General features: G+C 38.5%; 1 protein-coding gene across 5 annotated transcripts in view; it reads left to right on the top strand.

Annotated features, from left to right (window-relative positions):
- Slc4a4 (solute carrier family 4 member 4) overlaps positions 1 to 18,543 on the top strand; it is a 476,303-nt gene that overhangs the window by 356,775 nt on the left and 100,985 nt on the right. For all 5 annotated transcript variants that reach the window (XM_008829281.3, XM_029561709.1, XM_029561710.1 and 2 more), the window contains 4 exons: positions 4,460 to 4,547; positions 7,171 to 7,325; positions 7,941 to 8,054; positions 10,583 to 10,757. In XM_008829281.3, the coding sequence (XP_008827503.1) occupies positions 4,460 to 4,547; positions 7,171 to 7,325; positions 7,941 to 8,054; positions 10,583 to 10,757 (532 nt within the window). The remainder of the gene's footprint in view (positions 1 to 4,459; positions 4,548 to 7,170; positions 7,326 to 7,940; positions 8,055 to 10,582; positions 10,758 to 18,543) is intronic.

Raw genomic sequence — 18,543 nt, 5'->3', positions numbered from 1 at the left:
TGGGTGGGTGGGTGGATGTCTGCGTAGGGGTGGTTCTGACTTTTCATGTGAAAGCAAACAAACACTAGTCTTTGATGTCTGATGACTTGGTAGGTTATGTTAAGATGTTTCTAGTATCTTGTAGGCTCTTTTCTTGATGTCATTTTGCATCCACTCATGGAGATGTATACCAGATAAACATTGCCACTTTGCAGCTGTGGAATGGAGGCAATGGACAGAGTTGATACTGCTGTTGGAGACAGAACTTCATGTTTCTGATTCAGGCCATATTTCAGGGACAACTTAGAGAGATATCTAGCCTAGAATGGGTTGGAATAAGATGCTTTAGAATAATGAGAACTCTACATCAATTTGCCCTTTTCTTATCTTGATCTTTACTTCCAAGGCAAATGATTAGTCAGTTAGCTTTAGTCTTCTCGATATTCTAATGCTTACCCTTTAGCATTTCTATAAGTTAATTCTTATTGCATGTTATTATCATTTGCCCATGAGAAGTAGTTTGTATTTAATCATTAAAATGTTGTTAGAGGGTTTGTGATGGTGGTCTTCTTAGTTGTGTTCTGTATATACATGCATTCATGCATTACATGTAAGGTGGCAATGATGGTGTGTGGTCCTCATGAGTCTGTTGTGAAAGCTATAGCTTAGCTACATTTTTCAAAGCTGTTCAGTATGAATAATGGGTCATTTGATTCACTGTTTTCAGAGAAGGGAGTAAGGGATTGGTACATGCTGAGATTATTCTAGAAATAGCTATGATCTATCAGGAAAGGAGGGGTACATCCTTTCTGAAAAGATATAGTGGTTTAGGAAGATTCAGTCCTTTTCTGATACTGTGCACGTTCTGACTACAATTATTTTGTGAATGTGAATGTGAGTATAGACCATTGGTTCCGGACACGGATCATCTGGTGCTTCTTTCTGCTGTGGAGAGTGCCAGAGGCATCCTCTGCAGGCATAATTAGTTATGTGAAAAAGCTCATAAAAGTAGAAAAGGACCTTATGAAGATTCTAGAGATAACTGGGAATGGTTACAAATTCAAACTCTGACATTTGTAGTTGTGAGTGAATAGAAATAACTCAGTAACATGAATTTTTTTTTCTTTTTTCTGAGCTGTCAACATGGGCTGTTCCATTCCAGCCACACAAATGTGTTTACCCTAATTTGTTAATAAGGAAAAAAGCTTCTGGTTAAAAATAACATCTGACCATTGACAGAAACCAGCTTGGGTCATGAAAGGAGTTTTTAGTACATTATAAAAGCTGAGTTTGGCAAGATGTACTTCCATCGTAAAAGTTGTAACAGCTTTTACTTCTTTGAGGGTGAAAGAGGAGAGGACATTAGGCAGAGGGACCATCAGTGTGCTGGCTTGTTCTGAGTGGTCAGTGTCCTCAGGTCTCCCATCTTCATTTCAGCAAAGGTATCTGGGCAAGAAGATGTTCTCTTTTCTACAGTTGAAACTCTTGAGTTAAGGTGATGCCCCTGTTGCACATCCATACTCAGAGTTGCTCTGTTGGTCAGTTTCAGAGAATAGAACTGTTTAATTGTTGCTGACTGGAATAATAAGAAAATTTTAATTCTGTCACCATGTTGTTTCTACTTGGCATTTAGTAATATTTCATTAGCAAATAAGTGTCTTTTATTTTAATCTAGATACCTTTGCATCCATGTTAGTGAACCAATATACTTCTCAAATACTAGATTATTGTTATAATATATGCTATAGTTATCACCAATCTGTTTACATCCATTCTTTGTTACTACCTATTAGAAACCAACCAGTAAACATTATAGAAAATTTATGCTCTGGTGCTATAGCATTTAACATGGTGGCTCTGTTACTCTGCCAGCTCTGAGAATAGTTTCCAACCCTCTGCCTGTCTCTTCTTGAGGACTATTAGTGATCAGGAGTGCTTTCTCACTAAGAAGACAGTATATAGTATATATGTTGTCATATATACAATCTGGTAATTGATTCATACCTCAGTTGATATAGTTCCATAGTTTTCGATATTATGCACTGTTCAAAAAGTTAATATTTAGGTTCAGTAAAAAGTGGCAGGTGTGAGATACCCATTATTTAAAGATGTACTAAACAAAGGAACCAAGTGTTCAGACATTTTTATTTTACAGCACCACATCTGCCTACTTAGCCTAAAACTATGCCCTACTACTGCCATGAAGCTGGCTCTTTGTAGCAGGCAAGTAGAATTGGCAAGTGTAACTAATACTAGTTTTTCTTAATGGGACTTGCTTTAGTGGCTAAATATTTTTTGCATGTGTTTCCCTAAAAACAGTAATCATTCTCTTTAGAAAAACCACTTTACTGTCATGAAGTAGCACTTTGTAATGATACGTGTGGTGGCACATTGCTATATAGGAAGTGGTTAGTGTCAGAGGAAGAAAAATTCTAGTGTCAATTTCAGTGTTGGAAGAATTAAAATGCAATGGTAGTAGTGACCTCTTTCATCCTGGAGTAGGCTTTCAGGCCTGCTGACTGCTTTTGCTGTTTCATTCACCATGACAACAGTTGACGGTGAGCCTACCACTCTATGCTACAACAGGTTACTAAGTAAACAAGTGCTAAATGGTTTTATGGTTATTCTTATAACACAATCTGAGTATTCAAACTTTAAGTACCTTTGTTAGACTCTTAATTTATGATACTTTTCTTTTTCAATGAATTTTATAAATAAAGAAAAGTACTTACACATTTAGGGCCATACTTTCTAAATAGAGTATTTGCTGTCAATCCTTTTCTATTTAACATGACTTATAGAACTAAATAAGTAAAAATAAAAGTTGAAGTGATGTGGTAAACCATTTTGGTGCCATAAAATTTTGATTACTCTTTCTTGTCCTTAAGCTAAGTAAGCACCCACGATTCCTTTCCCAGGAGGGTCCTGTGAAAGCTCTTGGTAGATAGATTTTCTCTGCTGAATTGCAGCCCCAGTGAATCAGAAGAGCAGGTGATGATGCAGAAATCCAGTGAAAGGAATGAGTTATAAGGAGGCCTGTTACCTACAGTCTGCTATTTACTGATTTTATTGTTCTTTTGATGCAGGAGCTTGAACCCAGAGAATCATGCACAACAACCTCATGCTCTACCACTGAGCTCCATCTGCAGCCCCTGCCCATTACTAAGCACAGACCCTGGGCTCGCTCACTACCTTTTCTACCCCCAGTTTCCTTACTAGGAGTGTTGCATGGGAATTTAAAGAAGTGATGAGTGTGTACTGCTTTGCAGGCTTTCAGAAGCCGCAAGCAAACATGCCGTCATACTTGTTGTCCTCACTATTTCCCACTTCGGTAAGGATGATCAATGTCCAGGTAGGGATTTACCCAGAGCCACTTTGGGTGTATTCTTTTCACATTCACTTACTTATCAGGCTCCTTCTTCCCTGGTGGAGACACACATCTTTACCTTTGTGGTTCGTGAGGGATTCTTTTTAAGATGACAAGCTCATTATTGCTTATTTCAGGACATATTTTCTCCTGAGCAATGTTTTGTACATTGTCAAGAAAACAGATTTGGAAAGGAAAATGGGGAAATCCACAAAAGGCTTTTAACTGCCTGGGGATGGTGCTTCATTTTTTATTTCTCTCATATTTCTCCTCCTTTGGCTGTCAGCATATGGCTCACTTTTAAGGGTTTGGTTTGTGCTGACTCCCAGTCAGCTAAAAAACAATATTTCCTTATGGTATTAGAGAGGAGCATTTGTCACTGGGTAAGGAGAAGGTGAAGAAATTCAAAGGTATACCAAGTCTTTGTGGCTAATGTCCTTAATAGGTTTGTTCTAAAGCTTCCAAAATCAGTAGAAAGATAGAAAAGAAGGAAGTTTAAAACAGAAAATTCATGAAGCACATTAGGTAGACCTTTTCCTGCCCAGTGAAGAGGTTTCAGATTTCCATGCTAATTTTCCTTTGCCTCCAAATAAACTGAAAAATATCTTGTGTTTTGTGATGGCGTGAATGACTATCTTTTTTACCACACAGAATAATCTATTTGTTTTAAAGATGGATTCTGTGGGCTGGGGAGGTGGGTTAGTCTGTAAGTACTTGACTTGCACACCTGCATTCAGGTCTCCCGCACCCATATCAAAAGCCTGGAGAAGTGTCATATGACTGTAATCCTAGCACAGAAGAGGCAGAGATGGGAGAATCACTGGGGCTTGCTGGTGGCTAGTTTGACTGAGTAGGTAAGCTTCAGGGTCAGGAAGACTCCCTGTCTCAAAAAAATAAGGTGGAAAGTTATTGAGGAAGACACCCGATGTTGACCTCTGGTCTCTACACTCACATGTGAATGCATACAGTAGTGCATGAACACACATACATGCATACACAGGATGAATTCTAGACCTGAACTTTTAGTGAACTAAGATAAATGTTTTTCAGGTGTTATGTTCATTGAGCTTCATGAGACATGTTACAGCCTTTGCTTCTCTCCCTCTCCATTAGGTTCTTGTTCATTCTCCTAGGGCCGAAGGGAAAGGCCAAGTCTTACCATGAGATTGGAAGAGCCATTGCCACCCTGATGTCTGATGAGGTAGGGAACCAGGAAGATGGGGATCTGCCAATATCCTGTTCGTGTTGGTCTGTGCTGTGAATTGACTGTCACATGTTATTCAGTTAGAATTATGTGGTTACTGTGGTTCTTCATAAAATGACAAGCAGTCATTTGTGACAAGTAAGCTTCCTTATGTAGGACAGTTTTCAAAAAGTAAGGCATGTGTTTTGTTACTGTTTTGATTAAACTTCGTGTTGGAATAAAACATATTTTCCTTTTTCTAAGCAAAAAGTCTTTAGAAAATGTGAATTCTTTTCTTAAAAACTAAAATAAAGTAAACCAGGTATGGTGGCCCACAACTTTAATCCCAGCACTTGGGAGGCAGAGGCAGGTGGATCTTTGTAAGATAAAGGTCAGTTTGGTCAACATAGAGAGTTCCAGGCTGACTGGGGCTACAGGAAGATTCTGTCTCAAAAAAATTAAATTAGTTGGCACATAATTGTACCTATTTAAAGGTTAATGTATGGGTTTCAATACATTTGTATAATTTGGAATAATTTGAGACAGAGTGGGGTAATGATGGTTGGCAACAATTATAGATTGCAAAAAAATAGCTAGTAAAGAGAAATTTGAATGTTCTTAACACAAACAAGTGGTCAGTGGCTGAAGTGGTCAAGATGCAGTTGCCCTGATCTGATCCTTACGTATTTTCAGTTGTTAAAATGATGGTTAAATATTACTGAAAAAGTTCAAGGTGATTGTATTATCTATATGTTTAAAAATCTTTAACGTATTAATTCTTGGGATTCAGATGTCCATGTACTATATTGTATCAGAAATGATTTTTATGAAATAATGCACAGTAAGTAGATAAGTTTTCTTGAGTATCAGAAAGGTTGTTATGGTTTTCTTGTTTTGTGGGAAGGCATAATAAACATGTATGGTGCTTTAGCTCCTGTTACTAACTTGTGCTTTGGAACTTCCATTTCATCCACCCTCACAGTAGCTTGGATATTAGGAAGTATACTTAGTTATGATAAAACTCTGAATGACCCTCATGATAGAGAAATATAGGAGCATCAGTTTCTGCTTTATAGACTTTCTGTGTTGTTATTTTCCCAAATATTGTGCTGTTACATCATGTCTTGATTTGTCAGCTCTTCCATGTACAAGTGGAGAGTTGGAGGCTCTTTTCCTTAGTGTAGAAGGTCTGTGTGGTTATTGCTCAGGCACTTGCTTTCTTCTGGGTCTAAGCACTGAAGCAAAGCTATGCTATGTGTCCCTCAGGGGAACATTTACTTCTCTCATTGCAGTGGTTGGTATATTTAATTTTGTGTATTTACAGCTTTTTCTAAAATTTCTCTCAAATATCAATTAGAGTCACTTAGGTTGCATGTAATGGATTTACAGTGATTTTATTATTTTTTCAAGACCTCTCTCAATTGGTTCTCTAGAACTTCCCTTTTCTTATATTTCATGAGTTGAAACTGTCAACATTTATTTGCAAGGCTGGCAGGGAATGTATATCTCTGACTAACTGCCAGAGAAAATGAGGTGAGGGTAAAATGATATGCCTGCCACAGAAGATGTACTGGCCCTTTGTGTTGCCCTCTCCTCAAACCCAGAACTTGCAAACCAATGCTATTTGATTGATAGTTCTTAAAAATTCTTTTCCAAGAGAAGAGATATAGTAGAAAGGATTAGCATAAATAAAGGGTGTTCAACAGGGGCCATCTTCTCTTCTGGAGGATAAAAACGTTAATTTCCAAGGTATGAAAGGCTTAGCTTTCATGAAGAATTTCAGATCATCAGCTTGGTTACAAGAATGGAATGGTTGAGGAAAAGGTTGGGGGGCCACTTTGAAACCCCTTCTTTCACACTGTGTACAAAAGACTTGAAGTTTTTGTTGTCTTTGGTGACTTAGCTATTACTTTTCTGAAAGATAGTCAGATGTGGGGCTGGAGAGATGACTCAGCAGTTAGCATTAGCTGCTCTTGCAGAGGATCCAGGTTCAGTTCCCAGCACCCACATGGGGGCTAACCAACATTCATAACTCCAGTTCCAGGTGAATCTGTTGCCTTCTTCTGGTCTCTGTGGGCATTGCATGCACAGGTGTACTTGCGTACATGCAGGCAATACACTTACATACATTTTAAAAAGTAGTCAGATGATCACTTATTTAAATCCCTTTGCTTCCTGCCAACTTAGCTTCCTTCTTTCTTTTTAAATAGCTCACATTATTTGTGTTTGAGAACTGGGGAATGTGAGTCTTAGCCTGATTTAAAAAGTCAGTGTGAACTTTTAAAATTTTCAGTCAGTTGTCAAGTAATTTTTAATTTAGGGAATGGCTTTCAGTGAGCTCTTCAAAGAATTTTCATCTAGCTTCCACAGAATCTGTGATATGGGACCTGAAACACATCCCATTTTATAGTTTTGATGGAAAGAAAAAAACCCAAAAAACACTTAAATGCCTTTTCTTCACACCCCTGGTTAGACAGTGAGATCATATCTAAATATTTTGAGCAGATCAACTATTAGTAAATATGAGAGAATAGTTATAGGAATATCAGAGGACTATGTATTGAGTTATTTAGGCTTGATGTGGTGTGAAGCATGCTGAAAGCTCTCTCATTGGATCAACACATCTCTCTCCATTTTTCAGGTGTTCCATGACATTGCTTATAAAGCAAAAGACAGGCATGACCTGATTGCTGGCATTGACGAGTTCCTGGATGAAGTTATTGTCCTTCCCCCTGGGGAATGGGACCCAGCAATCAGGATAGAGCCTCCAAAGAGTCTTCCGTCATCTGACAAAAGGTAAAGTGCTAGGCAGTTGGGAATATTCAGGGACTAGGAAGCCCCTGAGAGAGAGGTTCTGTTTGGAAAAGAAAGCATGACTGTAATATTCCTAGACCCCTGGACATATTTCCTCAAATGAATTGCTGATGAGCCTTGGCTTTACATTTCCTTGACACTGAAATAAGTATTACATGTTTTAATGTTCTTCCATGATCATCACTGGCAAGATTAGCTCATGATATTGGAATGCATCATGGATGTTCTTTAGGGATATTTTGGGGACTTCTATATGTTTATGTGGAAAGATCAATTTGCTTAAGTAGAGTCCTTGTAGATTTACAAGGTTAAGAAATTTAGTAGAGGTAGTAGGAGAAACTATATCCTAGAAATCTTATTTTCCAGGTGAAACGTTTCATTCCTATAAGATATGTAGTTAATTCAGCTGTTTTTTCATCTAAACATTTGTCTCCCTCTGGCTATAACACTTTAAGAACTGTCTGTTAGGATGGAAGAAAGAAATCATGTTCTTTCTCCCTGAAAGGCCTTCATTCCCTGTCTCCATTAGCATGATGCAGCTAAACAAGCAAATGACTACAATGAACTAATGTCTACTTGCACCCTGTGTCTTCTTAGAAAGAACATGTACTCAGGTGGAGAGAATGTTCAGATGAATGGGGACACCCCCCATGATGGAGGACATGGAGGAGGGGGACATGGCGATTGTGAAGAACTGCAGCGAACTGGCCGGTAACTGACGGATCCTTTTGCCATTCGTGATAAGGTTTTCCTTAGATCTAAATTTCTTTTACTTGTTCTCAATCCACTTTCAGCATTTTATTTACTGATTTACTCATTCGTTCAGCCAACAAATATTTATAGTGCATCTATTAGTCACAGGCACCAGAGATGCCACAGTATATTAACAGACGCCTGCCCTTATGGGCCTCACTTTGCAGAGAGGGGAGAGAAATACTAAGCAAATAAATAAATGCAGTAATATTTTTATGAGGAAAATGACAAAAGAATAAGAACTTTTGTGATCAATAGTATTGCATTTTTAGACAAAGTGGCCAGAGAATGCTGTGTAGAGAGTAGCAACATTTGAGGAAAAGCTAAGACAGGTGAGAGACAGTTGAAGATGCGGGTTAGGAGAGGGGACTGAGACAAAGAGGACTTAGGAGCTTGACTTCCAGGTACAGTGACCAATGGAGCGACTGATTGGATGTCAGAGAGAGGGTTAAGCTGATGGCAGGTAAGTGTAGGTATCAGGACTGACTGATGATTGACCCACCTTCCCCAGGTGGCTTCAGGATGCTGTCTCTTCCCTGTACATTTACTCAAAAGTGAGTAACATATTATGGAAAGGAGTGGTCCATAGGCAACTGTCTCCTTAACCCGCAGTTGGGGAACCAGATTTCCCAGCTTCCTTCAGCTAACTTCTTATGATAATTCCTTCTTATTATAAGATTATGGGCTTTTTTTTTTCATTTTGGGTTAAGTCAGATTTTAAGTAGGATACTCATTTCATGAAGATGTGGAAACCACTGTAGCATTTAAAAAACCCAAAATATATAATTTTAATATGCACTGGAATTCGAATGAAATGAAGTTCTTTCTTTCTCTTGATGACCCACTTGGGCTTTTTTTTTTCTCCCGAAGAAGAAATTATTTACATTACTTTATTTTTCTGAAAGAATAATGAATAAAAAAGCCTTTTCTTCCCCCTGCTTTTGCTTAATATGTGTCTGAGAACTGTCTTTAGGCTATTTGGTCATCATGAAAATGTATAGAGTACACTCACACATGCCTACGAGTATCTGCTGGTTACTCAGTGTGGCCTCTTACAGTCAAGATATGAGGAAAACAACATGTATGAGGCTGATTCCAGTGTAAGATGTCATCCTCTCTTACAGTGCACTTAACATTTGTAGTAGAAGTACATGCTAATATAACAATAAAAAGTACCGTGTAGCAAATACATAAACTGGTGACACAGCCATTGACTTCCATCAAAGATGTGTACTGTGTTTTCTATATATGTTATGCTTTTATGTACCTCACTGGAGAATATGTTTGCTTATGTCAGCATCACCATGACACTTGAAGAACAGAGAACATTGTACCGGAGAACCTTATGGCTGATGATGCCACTACGTGGTAGTCTCATTTCATCTCCATTATTCTGTGAGACCAGCATTGTGTGTATGGTCCACCATTCACCACAGTGTCATTATGCAATGCATGAGTGTAGTTCTTTATAAATTATTTCCACTAGGAATATCCTTTCACTTTCTATTCATATCCCAGATAGGAGTTATTGGACTTGATACGTTGAATTTAATCACACTGTTATTTCATTCTTTTGTATCTCCCTTTCCATATGCATTGAGTGTCTGCAGTATATCTACATGGTGAGTGCGCAGCCCTGTCTGTGCATATCAATGAGGCACAAGTGGGGCACTGAGTTCAGCTAAGGCTGAGTTGTCAGGCTTTGGAATGGGACATTCTACACACAAACCATGCTGTGCATGGGAAGGCTGCATTGTGAGGTTTTGTCAGGAGGGAAGTGCGCTAATGTATGGGCTGAACCCTGTACCTTTGTCACATACCTGCATGGCTTTCCTTCACGCCTTGAGGTCCTTATCCCAAATTTACTTCCTCAAAAGGCCATTCAGGCCACCTATCTATAATTTCCAATACCTCTTCTCTAGAACTACGCAACCCCCATCCACATTTAATCTTTCCCTGATTTTTACTGATGTACTTAAATCTTGATCCTATTTACTATCTGCCTTCCGTCCCTCAGAAGTAAACTCATGAGATCAGAGCTACTCAGAGTTACTCACTGTTATTTCTCCAGCACTCAAAATAATGCCAAAGTATGTGCATCTCAGGTGCTTGATGAACACAAGAATGAGTGTGAAGTGACAGTGACAAGATCATAAAGGGCTTTATGTATGTGCAACATATTTGGATGTCACCTTTAGAAAATGGAAGATTTTAATTTATCTGCACAACTCTCTCATCTAAAGAACAACTGGATGATCGTTAGGGAATGTTGGACATATTCTGGTAACTGAAAAAGAGATAGAAGAAAGTGTATTTCTCAACAGCTTTTTTTGGTCTCATCTAAGTGAGACTATCTTAAATAGTATCTTGTCTTTGACTCAAGCATTTTAAATCCAACTTCTTTGCAGTTTAGTGAATTATGTCTTGATGAATTTGCTGGTTATTTATTTTCTACTTGGTCACATGTTTGCTTTCTCCCTGCCCAGGTTCTGTGGTGGATTAATTAAGGACATAAAGAGGAAAGCACCATTTTTTGCCAGTGATTTTTATGATGCTTTAAATATTCAGGCACTTTCGGCAATTCTCTTCATTTATCTGGCAACGGTAACCAACGCTATCACTTTTGGAGGACTGCTCGGGGATGCCACTGACAACATGCAGGTGGGTATGCTTTGAAGGAGGACACAAATAGTCCAGCCCAGATTGTCTTCCTCACCCCTACAGCTCTGTAAGAAGCAGATGGCCTTTCAGTTACTCAGCGTGATTTTCTTTCTTTTGCTGGATGCTGCGTTTTGCTTTGCTTCTGGCTCGTTGCTGTATTTCCAGCATGTTAGTAATTACAAAAATAGCTTGATGAAATCTGGCTTGAGTCACAAGTGGGGAGAAGAAGAGGAGGAAATGAGGAACTACAATTCTATTTGGGCAAAAGCATATCAGCTGCCTGAATTCTGTGCAGTGCACAAGGTTTAGAGTCCAGTATCTGGAATGTATGGACTGCAATCTTTCGCACTTGATGATCACACTTTTGGGGAATGTGATATTACCTGACTCTGCTTTGTTATAACCTGAATAAATCCAGTCATCAAGCCCTGGAGTGGTTTGCTCAAGGTTTGATTTGCATGTCTATCGGTAGAATGCAGCTTTAGAGTCCCAACTGAAGTTGTTTCTTCTATACCCAGATCTGCCTCACTGTGATGTGAAAATTCTGGCAGGGATCATGTTGTATCATTGACTGTAACCACAATTTACTGGTTACTTTCTACATGGTTTTTGTCTTCCTTTCTCATCAATCATAGCTATAGTTTTAACAAGAGATGTTATATACTCCCCTAATCAATTAGGACAGAATATTAGTTACTTTTCAGTTGCTATGATAAAACACCATGACCAAGGCAACTTACAGAAGAATTTATTTGGCATACGGTTCCAGAGGGATAAGAGTCCATCATGGTGTGGGGGAGAGCATGGCAGGAGGCAGCCAGAGCAGAAAGCTGACTGCTCACATTTTCAAGCATGCACATGACATGGAGTGAGAGACTGGATATGGTGCAGGCTAGGAACTCTCATAGCCTGCTCCTGGTGAAGTGCTTTCTCCAGCAAGGCTGCACCTCCTAAACTTCCACAAGCAGTACCACCAACTGGGGCCAAGTGTTCAAATACTTGGAGCCTACGGGGGATGGTCCTCATTCAAACCACCACAAAAGGTGTGTGTAAAATGGCTTTAAGTTGATCCAAGCATTAAAATCAATAAGCATTTGTACAAAGTACTGTTGAACACACAGTGAATGAAACCAAATATTTCTGGGAAAAGAACCTCAAATGAAACCCCTTTGAACTCTGCCTTTCTATCTTACTTGCTTCTCGGTGTTCAGCCAATGCAACGTTGACAGTTACTGCCAGCCAGCTTATTTTTTATTATTTTTGTGTGTGTGTGTGATTGCAGGTAATTCCAAAAAATTACTTTGGTTCTGCTTCTCCATTTGTCCCTGGGTTTAGTTGTGCTCTAGATTCCCCTCTAAATGCCAAAGAAAGTAGACTATAACATTTTTGTTGTTCCAAGTAACAAGGGAAAAATTACTTTAAAAATCATATTTTAGATTAAGTTTACTTATCCATTAGGTGGTATCTATTACTGTATAGCAAATTACCCCCAAACTTGAGCTCAAAGCAATCATTTTGTATTGTGTTTTGTGTGTTGAGGGGTTGATGGGCTCACCTGAGTGGTTCTCTCTTTGGTCCTTCACATTGCAGTCAGATAGCATCAGAGTTTAAAGCTGCCTGTGGCTTCTGTTCACATGGCCTGATGCCCAGGCTAGTATGTCTATAGCTGCTGGGGTCTGGGACCCTCCACACAGCTTCTTCACATGGCTATCTTGGGTTTCCTTACAGGAGCTATGTACATAGTACAGGAACTACGTGACCAAAAAGCTGAAGCTTCAGGGAAAGAGGCACATGGTGTTCATTGTGTCTTCTCTTGTGTATACCCAATATTGCCTCATTTTCTGACTTCAAAGACAGACTGAAAATTCAAACTCTCAGGGAAAGTCTGTGACTTTTAAATATTGCAATTGATGAGCATTTTAGAAATAACATTGTGTGGATCAAAGAACAAGGATATCAGTGTTACTTCCAAGAGACCTATGGCATGGGTTGTAGAGACCAAGTACAAGAACAGAGCCACTGAAGCATGCCTGCTTCATTCATATGATGGGGGTGAATAAACTAAATTGTAACAGTGATAGAATTGTTAAGCCTTTGGCCTAGATCGTGTAGGTTACTACATAATGATCGCTAAAGCAGATCATCCAGGAGAACAAATGGAGAAGAAAGCACTGGGGAAATGCCTTGATGATATCATGAAGGTAATACATGGAGACACAAGCAGAGGAAGTCAAGCACATCTATAGTGTTGGTGGTGATGTGTGTGTGTGTGTGCATGTGTGTGAAAGCCCTCCCTAATTCTTTGGTCTATACTTTATTCTTTTGTTAAATAGTTATCATTATATTTATTCTACTTTCTCTTCTGCTTTTTAAATATAGTTTTTTAAATTTAAATTTCATACATGTATACAATGTATTTTGATTATTCCTGTTCTTTACCCTAACTCCTCCCAGATTCATCCCTCATCTTCCAACTTTTCCCTCAACTCCATGTCCTTTTTTTTTTATAACCCTCTTAGCCCCCATTTGTGCTGCCCATATATACTCATTGGTGTGGGGCCATTCACTGCAGTGTGGTTGACCTACCAGGGGCCCCACCTGTAAAGAAAGCTGGCTCTCCCTCCCCCAACAGCCATTAGTTGTCAATAGCTCCTCAGCTAGGGATGGTGTTCATGAGCTCCTCCCTCCTCCACAACACAGAGTCGATTGGCTTGTACTTGTGCAGGTCTTCTGCTGGTAATCACAGCTGCTGAGAGTTCATGAGTGCAGGGGTCCTGTCATTCCAGAAGACTGTTTCACTTTGGTTCTCCCCAAGCTCTGACTCTTAATACCTTTTACACCCTCTTCCTTGGTGGTCTGTGAGCCTTGGGGGCAGTAGGTATAATACAGATGTCCCATATATGGCTGAGCACTCCCCAGTTACCTCTTCTCTGCATTTGACCAGTTTAAGTTTCAGCATTAATCACCATCCAGTACACAAAGAAACTTATCTGAGGTCTGAGAGCTGCACTAGTCTGGTTTTGAGAGGATTTCAAGAACAAAACCATTTTCTGTTAGAAGCTACAGAGACTTGTGCAGAAAAGTTTTAGTTACTTTCATGGAACTTTTTCTTAATGCCTTTTAATTGAATTATCTTTGTACTCTCACAAGATTTAGCTTTAGATTTGGGGGGATGCTGAGGATTGAACATGGGGTCTTGGTCATACTAGGCAAGTACTCTACCACTGAGAAAGATCTCCAGCACAGATTTAGCTTTAGAATGTAGCATCTGAGACCAGGGGAGTAGCTGTTCAAGTTTGTTTTGATCTCTCCCATGTTAGTCAGTTTCTCTCCAAGTGAGTCCCTGGGAAAATAGACTTTGTTGTATAACATATGTCAGTATCATGGGATTTCCGCCCTGTTGTATATGATCTGGGAAAGTCCTTGCTGGAATTAGCTGTTTCCTGGGTTCTGAAGACTTTAGGAGAAGCATGAAAGTGTTAGTGCATCAAAATGTTAAGCAGTTCCCCAAACCGTTTGTTGACTATTACCCTCGGGGCTTGGGAACTGAAAGTAATATAAACTCATAAGGCTATTTTCCAAACATAATTTAATTTTTTTATTAATAGATTTTTGTAAGCACTGATAATTTTTTGAAACATGAAACAGCATTTTGAGGGTTTCTATGAATGAAAATGCAAAAGCATATCCTCTTCCCTCCTCTCACTTATGAAGCCTTTTTTCCCTTAAGATCTATATTGCAGAGGTGCTAAGTCTTAGAATAGTGCACAGGTATATGCCAGAGGTTATTTCATTCCTTTTCAAATCTTTATGAAGTATCTAGCATGTGCTAGATACAGTTTTTAAGTGCTGAGGTAAAGAGATGTGAGCAAAATGCATAAGAAGTCTAGGATGGTGTTATTTTCAGTCTAGCATATTGATGAAAAAACAACCTTGTTCTGTGCTCCCACGAGGCACCAGTAGTGGTATGTAATGGGCTTATTTAAGGGTTCAAGTCTACTCTCATCCTTTGTCTTTCTAGACACTGGGCCAAGATGAAGAAGAAAAGCACTGGAAAAACCTGCACCAATATGCAGTTATATCACATGCCTTCATAAATGAGGCAATGGGTTATTCTCCAAAGCACAAGCAACTCAGATGAGTCAACTGAGAACAACATCCTTGCTTTTAAAGGCAGACAACTCAGAGATGGCTCGCAAAAGGCCTTTATTGTCAGGCTACAAATAGCTATGGGTGCTGGGTAGAAACATGTTGTGAAAACACAGATGACTCACTGCATGACTGTTGTCTAAGCATCCTCTCCTGCCAGCTTCTGTTCAGGAGGTCTGGCCTGCTTGAAGACAAGACTGTGCTTTTTGAGCATTAATTTCAGAGCTGATGAATATCTATCATCTTTCTATCTAATCTTGATGTCATCTATTAATCATCTATATGTCAAATACATAAATATGTACCTTGATGTTTATGCAATTGTATATGACATTATGTAATCACATGTATGTATCTCTAGAGACAAATGATCTTGGGAGCAATGAATATTATTTCCCATGGAACAGTGTTCAAAATTAAGCAGTTGAGGCTACAATGGCTGCATGCCTGATTAAAGTATAATGCGAGCACAAAACGACTGCACCCATCCCCAACTTTGACATATAGATTTTGCCTACCAGGCAGCTCTGAGAGGAAGGTGGGGCTTACAAAGTGGGTATTCACAGATTTCTTGTAAAGATACATGTGTACATATAAACCTATAAAGGTTAGCTTGGGCTTCTTGGAGCAACTGAAATTCTTTACCAAGTCTCAACCTTATATTCTTGTGGGATCCAACCCCAGCTTAGGCCTATTTCCTGTTCTTAGAGTACACACAGCATAAGTTCCTGAAGTCTGAGAATAGTGCATCACTGTTACACTTCTCAGCAAATCACATCAAACTGATGCTCTGGTTTCCATACTGTGTAGTCAAGTAAGAAAAAGATTTTCAGCCTTGCTATTCTAAATTCACATCCATTCCATAACTAAACTGTGCGGCCATGTGTGCCAATGCATTATGTTACATTTATACTCTTGGTTGCCAAACAAGTATTCTAATATGTTCATTTAGATACTTCTAATTTAATTGTTAAATGTCAATATATAAATACATTCAACTAGAAGCTATTGTAGTTATGAGTTTTTCTTTCAAAGAACTATCTATGTGGAGGTACCCTGTGGCACAGACCTGTAATCTTAGCTACCTAGGAGGCTGAGGCAGGAGGACTACAAGTTGAAGGCTAGCCTGGGCAACTTAAGACTCTTATTTCAAAAGAAAAATAAAATAAGCTGAGGAAATAGCTCAGAGGTAGAGCACTTGATTAATGTGGGCAATGCCCAAGGTTCAGTTATCAGGACTGAAACAAATGTCTTACCCTGCTTTCAAACTCAGTCAATGCTTCATCTTTGAGGAAGATAATAGTGTAAGAAATATTTTCTGATACTTTGTGGCAAGTCTTCTGTTATTTAAAAATTATTCTTCTTAGCTCTGTAGAAACAGAAAAAGTAATTGAAATCTACACTTGATTGTGAATGACTAAGCACTGTCTAGAGTGAAGACTGAGTGAAGAAAGTAATTTAAATTTTTCTCCAAAAGTAAATACAATTTTCACAAACCTTTCATCAAAAGAATGCAGTCAGATTTTTAGATTTCTGTGAATTTTGTGATATTTATGGAACCTAACAGAGCACATTTTAAGAGAACTTGTCTCATAATAAGGAACATTTATAGCTGCCATCTCCAAATTTGAGACTTTATTTTAACATACTGCTGTGCTGAGAATTTTGAATCAGTCTGCTCAAGCTGGAAATGTATCATTTCTTATATTTAGTAAGATAGGTACTTCTTCATAAAGCCCATCATGTATAATTTATAGCAGCAAGACTAAAATAAATTGATAATTAACGTTATTGAAAATTATACAATAATTTCAGTTTACCTGACTGTTGCATTTTGGCACAGAGACGCTTTTCTGTCTGGAAGCAGAAACACAAAGTGTTATGGCAATCTGCACAGCAGCATATTCTAGTTTCACAAAGTAAAGAACGAGTGTTGGATTGATACAATTTGATATTTTGGCAAGCCAAAATAAGCAACCCTATTTAATGACAAAGGATCTGTCTTTCCTAGCTATAGTTCTAGACAGGAACTTTAACTTTTAAAATGTATTTTACAGGTTGGGGAGATTGCTCAGTGGTTAAAGTACTTGCCTTGCAAGTGTCAGGACCAGAGTTCAGATCTGCAGAATCCACATACCTGCTGAGAGAGCATGGTGGCCCACCTGTAACTGTAGCACTCTGGAGGCAGAGACAGGGCTGCCCTAAAGTAAGCCAGCTAGCTAGAATAGCCAAATTGGTGAGTTTCGGGTGCAGCTGAGAGACCTTGCCTCATTAAGTTAAAGATCGATCAAGGAAGACACCTGACATCAACTTCTGGCCTCCACACACGTACAAACATACATGCATATCCTCACACAAACATGTTTCACCATACACAGTTGTAGATGAATGCACACCACATACACATAAAAATGTGCTTTTTAATTGAATTTTTGTCATTTTCATATAGTATAGTTTGATAGTATTTAGATCCCCTCCCCTATCCACACATTGTTCCCTATGCCCCTCCCCCCAATTTAATGAACTCTCTCATGTATGTGCATATATGTGTGAGTGCATATATAATATGACCTATAAAGTCTGATTTTTATCCCCAGATGTCCTCTAGTGTGGGTCCATCCACTGGGCCCACCAAGTATCTCATCCCTCTAAGACACTGTCTTCCAACTCTCAGCAGCCATCAATTGCTAAAAGTTTCATTGGTTGGGTTGGGATTACTTACTGACTTCCGCTAGTCTATGCTGGGATTTTGTCTGATTTGAGCTTTTGACTGCTTTCACCATTGCTGTGCTTTTGACGTTGTGACTTAAATGTAATTGACAGAAAATTTTAATTTGTAATTTTTTTATTTGAAAGACCTTTGTCAACACTATTTTCTTGGTGATCAAAAAATGATAATCATTTGGGCAAATTTGGAAGCCCTATATGATGCTAAAGTGAAAAATTATCTTGTTTAGCTTACATTTATTTTGAAAATAGCTTTTCCAATGTGACATTTTCATCACAACTTTTCATACATATTGCAAAATATGCATATACAGGTAGATAAACATTTTATGTATGTGACTTCATATATACATGTTTTATGACTGATATTTTACAAATTTTTCTATTTTATTGGGCTCTTTAACATAATTTTAGTGACTGTTTATTCTCATAATGCATACTCTATAATTTAGTTAATAAAGTTATAATTGGATTTGCAGTTTTTCTCAGTTTTCTCTTTTATAAAAATACTATAAACTATAATGTTTATTCATTATAATTATCTCCCTAGTGTAAATTCCTAGCAAAATTTTTGCACAATATATTGATTTTACATTTGCTACTTATTTCAAATCACAATTACAAAGATTATTCTAATTCATACTTGTGCCAATAAGGAACAAGAGTGCTTACCTGCCCCCACCCTTGTGCAAACAGAATTTTCTAGATTTTCATTTTTCTTTAGATATATTTTTATGTGTATGTGCATTTTGTCTGCATGTATGAAGGTCCACCATGTGTTTGTAATGTCTGTGGAGGTTAGGAGAGGGTGTCAGATGGCCTGTTGTGGCCGGTTGTTAGTTGCTATGTGGTGTTGGGAAAAAAGAGCAGCAAGTGGCCCTAACCACTGAGCCATCTCTTCGGCCCCTAG

Source organism: Nannospalax galili, unplaced genomic scaffold (assembly GCF_000622305.1).
Source record: "Nannospalax galili isolate Female #2095 unplaced genomic scaffold, S.galili_v1.0 scaffold50, whole genome shotgun sequence".
Classification (NCBI taxonomy): domain Eukaryota; kingdom Metazoa; phylum Chordata; class Mammalia; order Rodentia; family Spalacidae; genus Nannospalax; species Nannospalax galili.
Note: the sequence above shows the minus strand (reverse complement) of the source record. Positions and strands in the feature narration are given on the sequence as shown.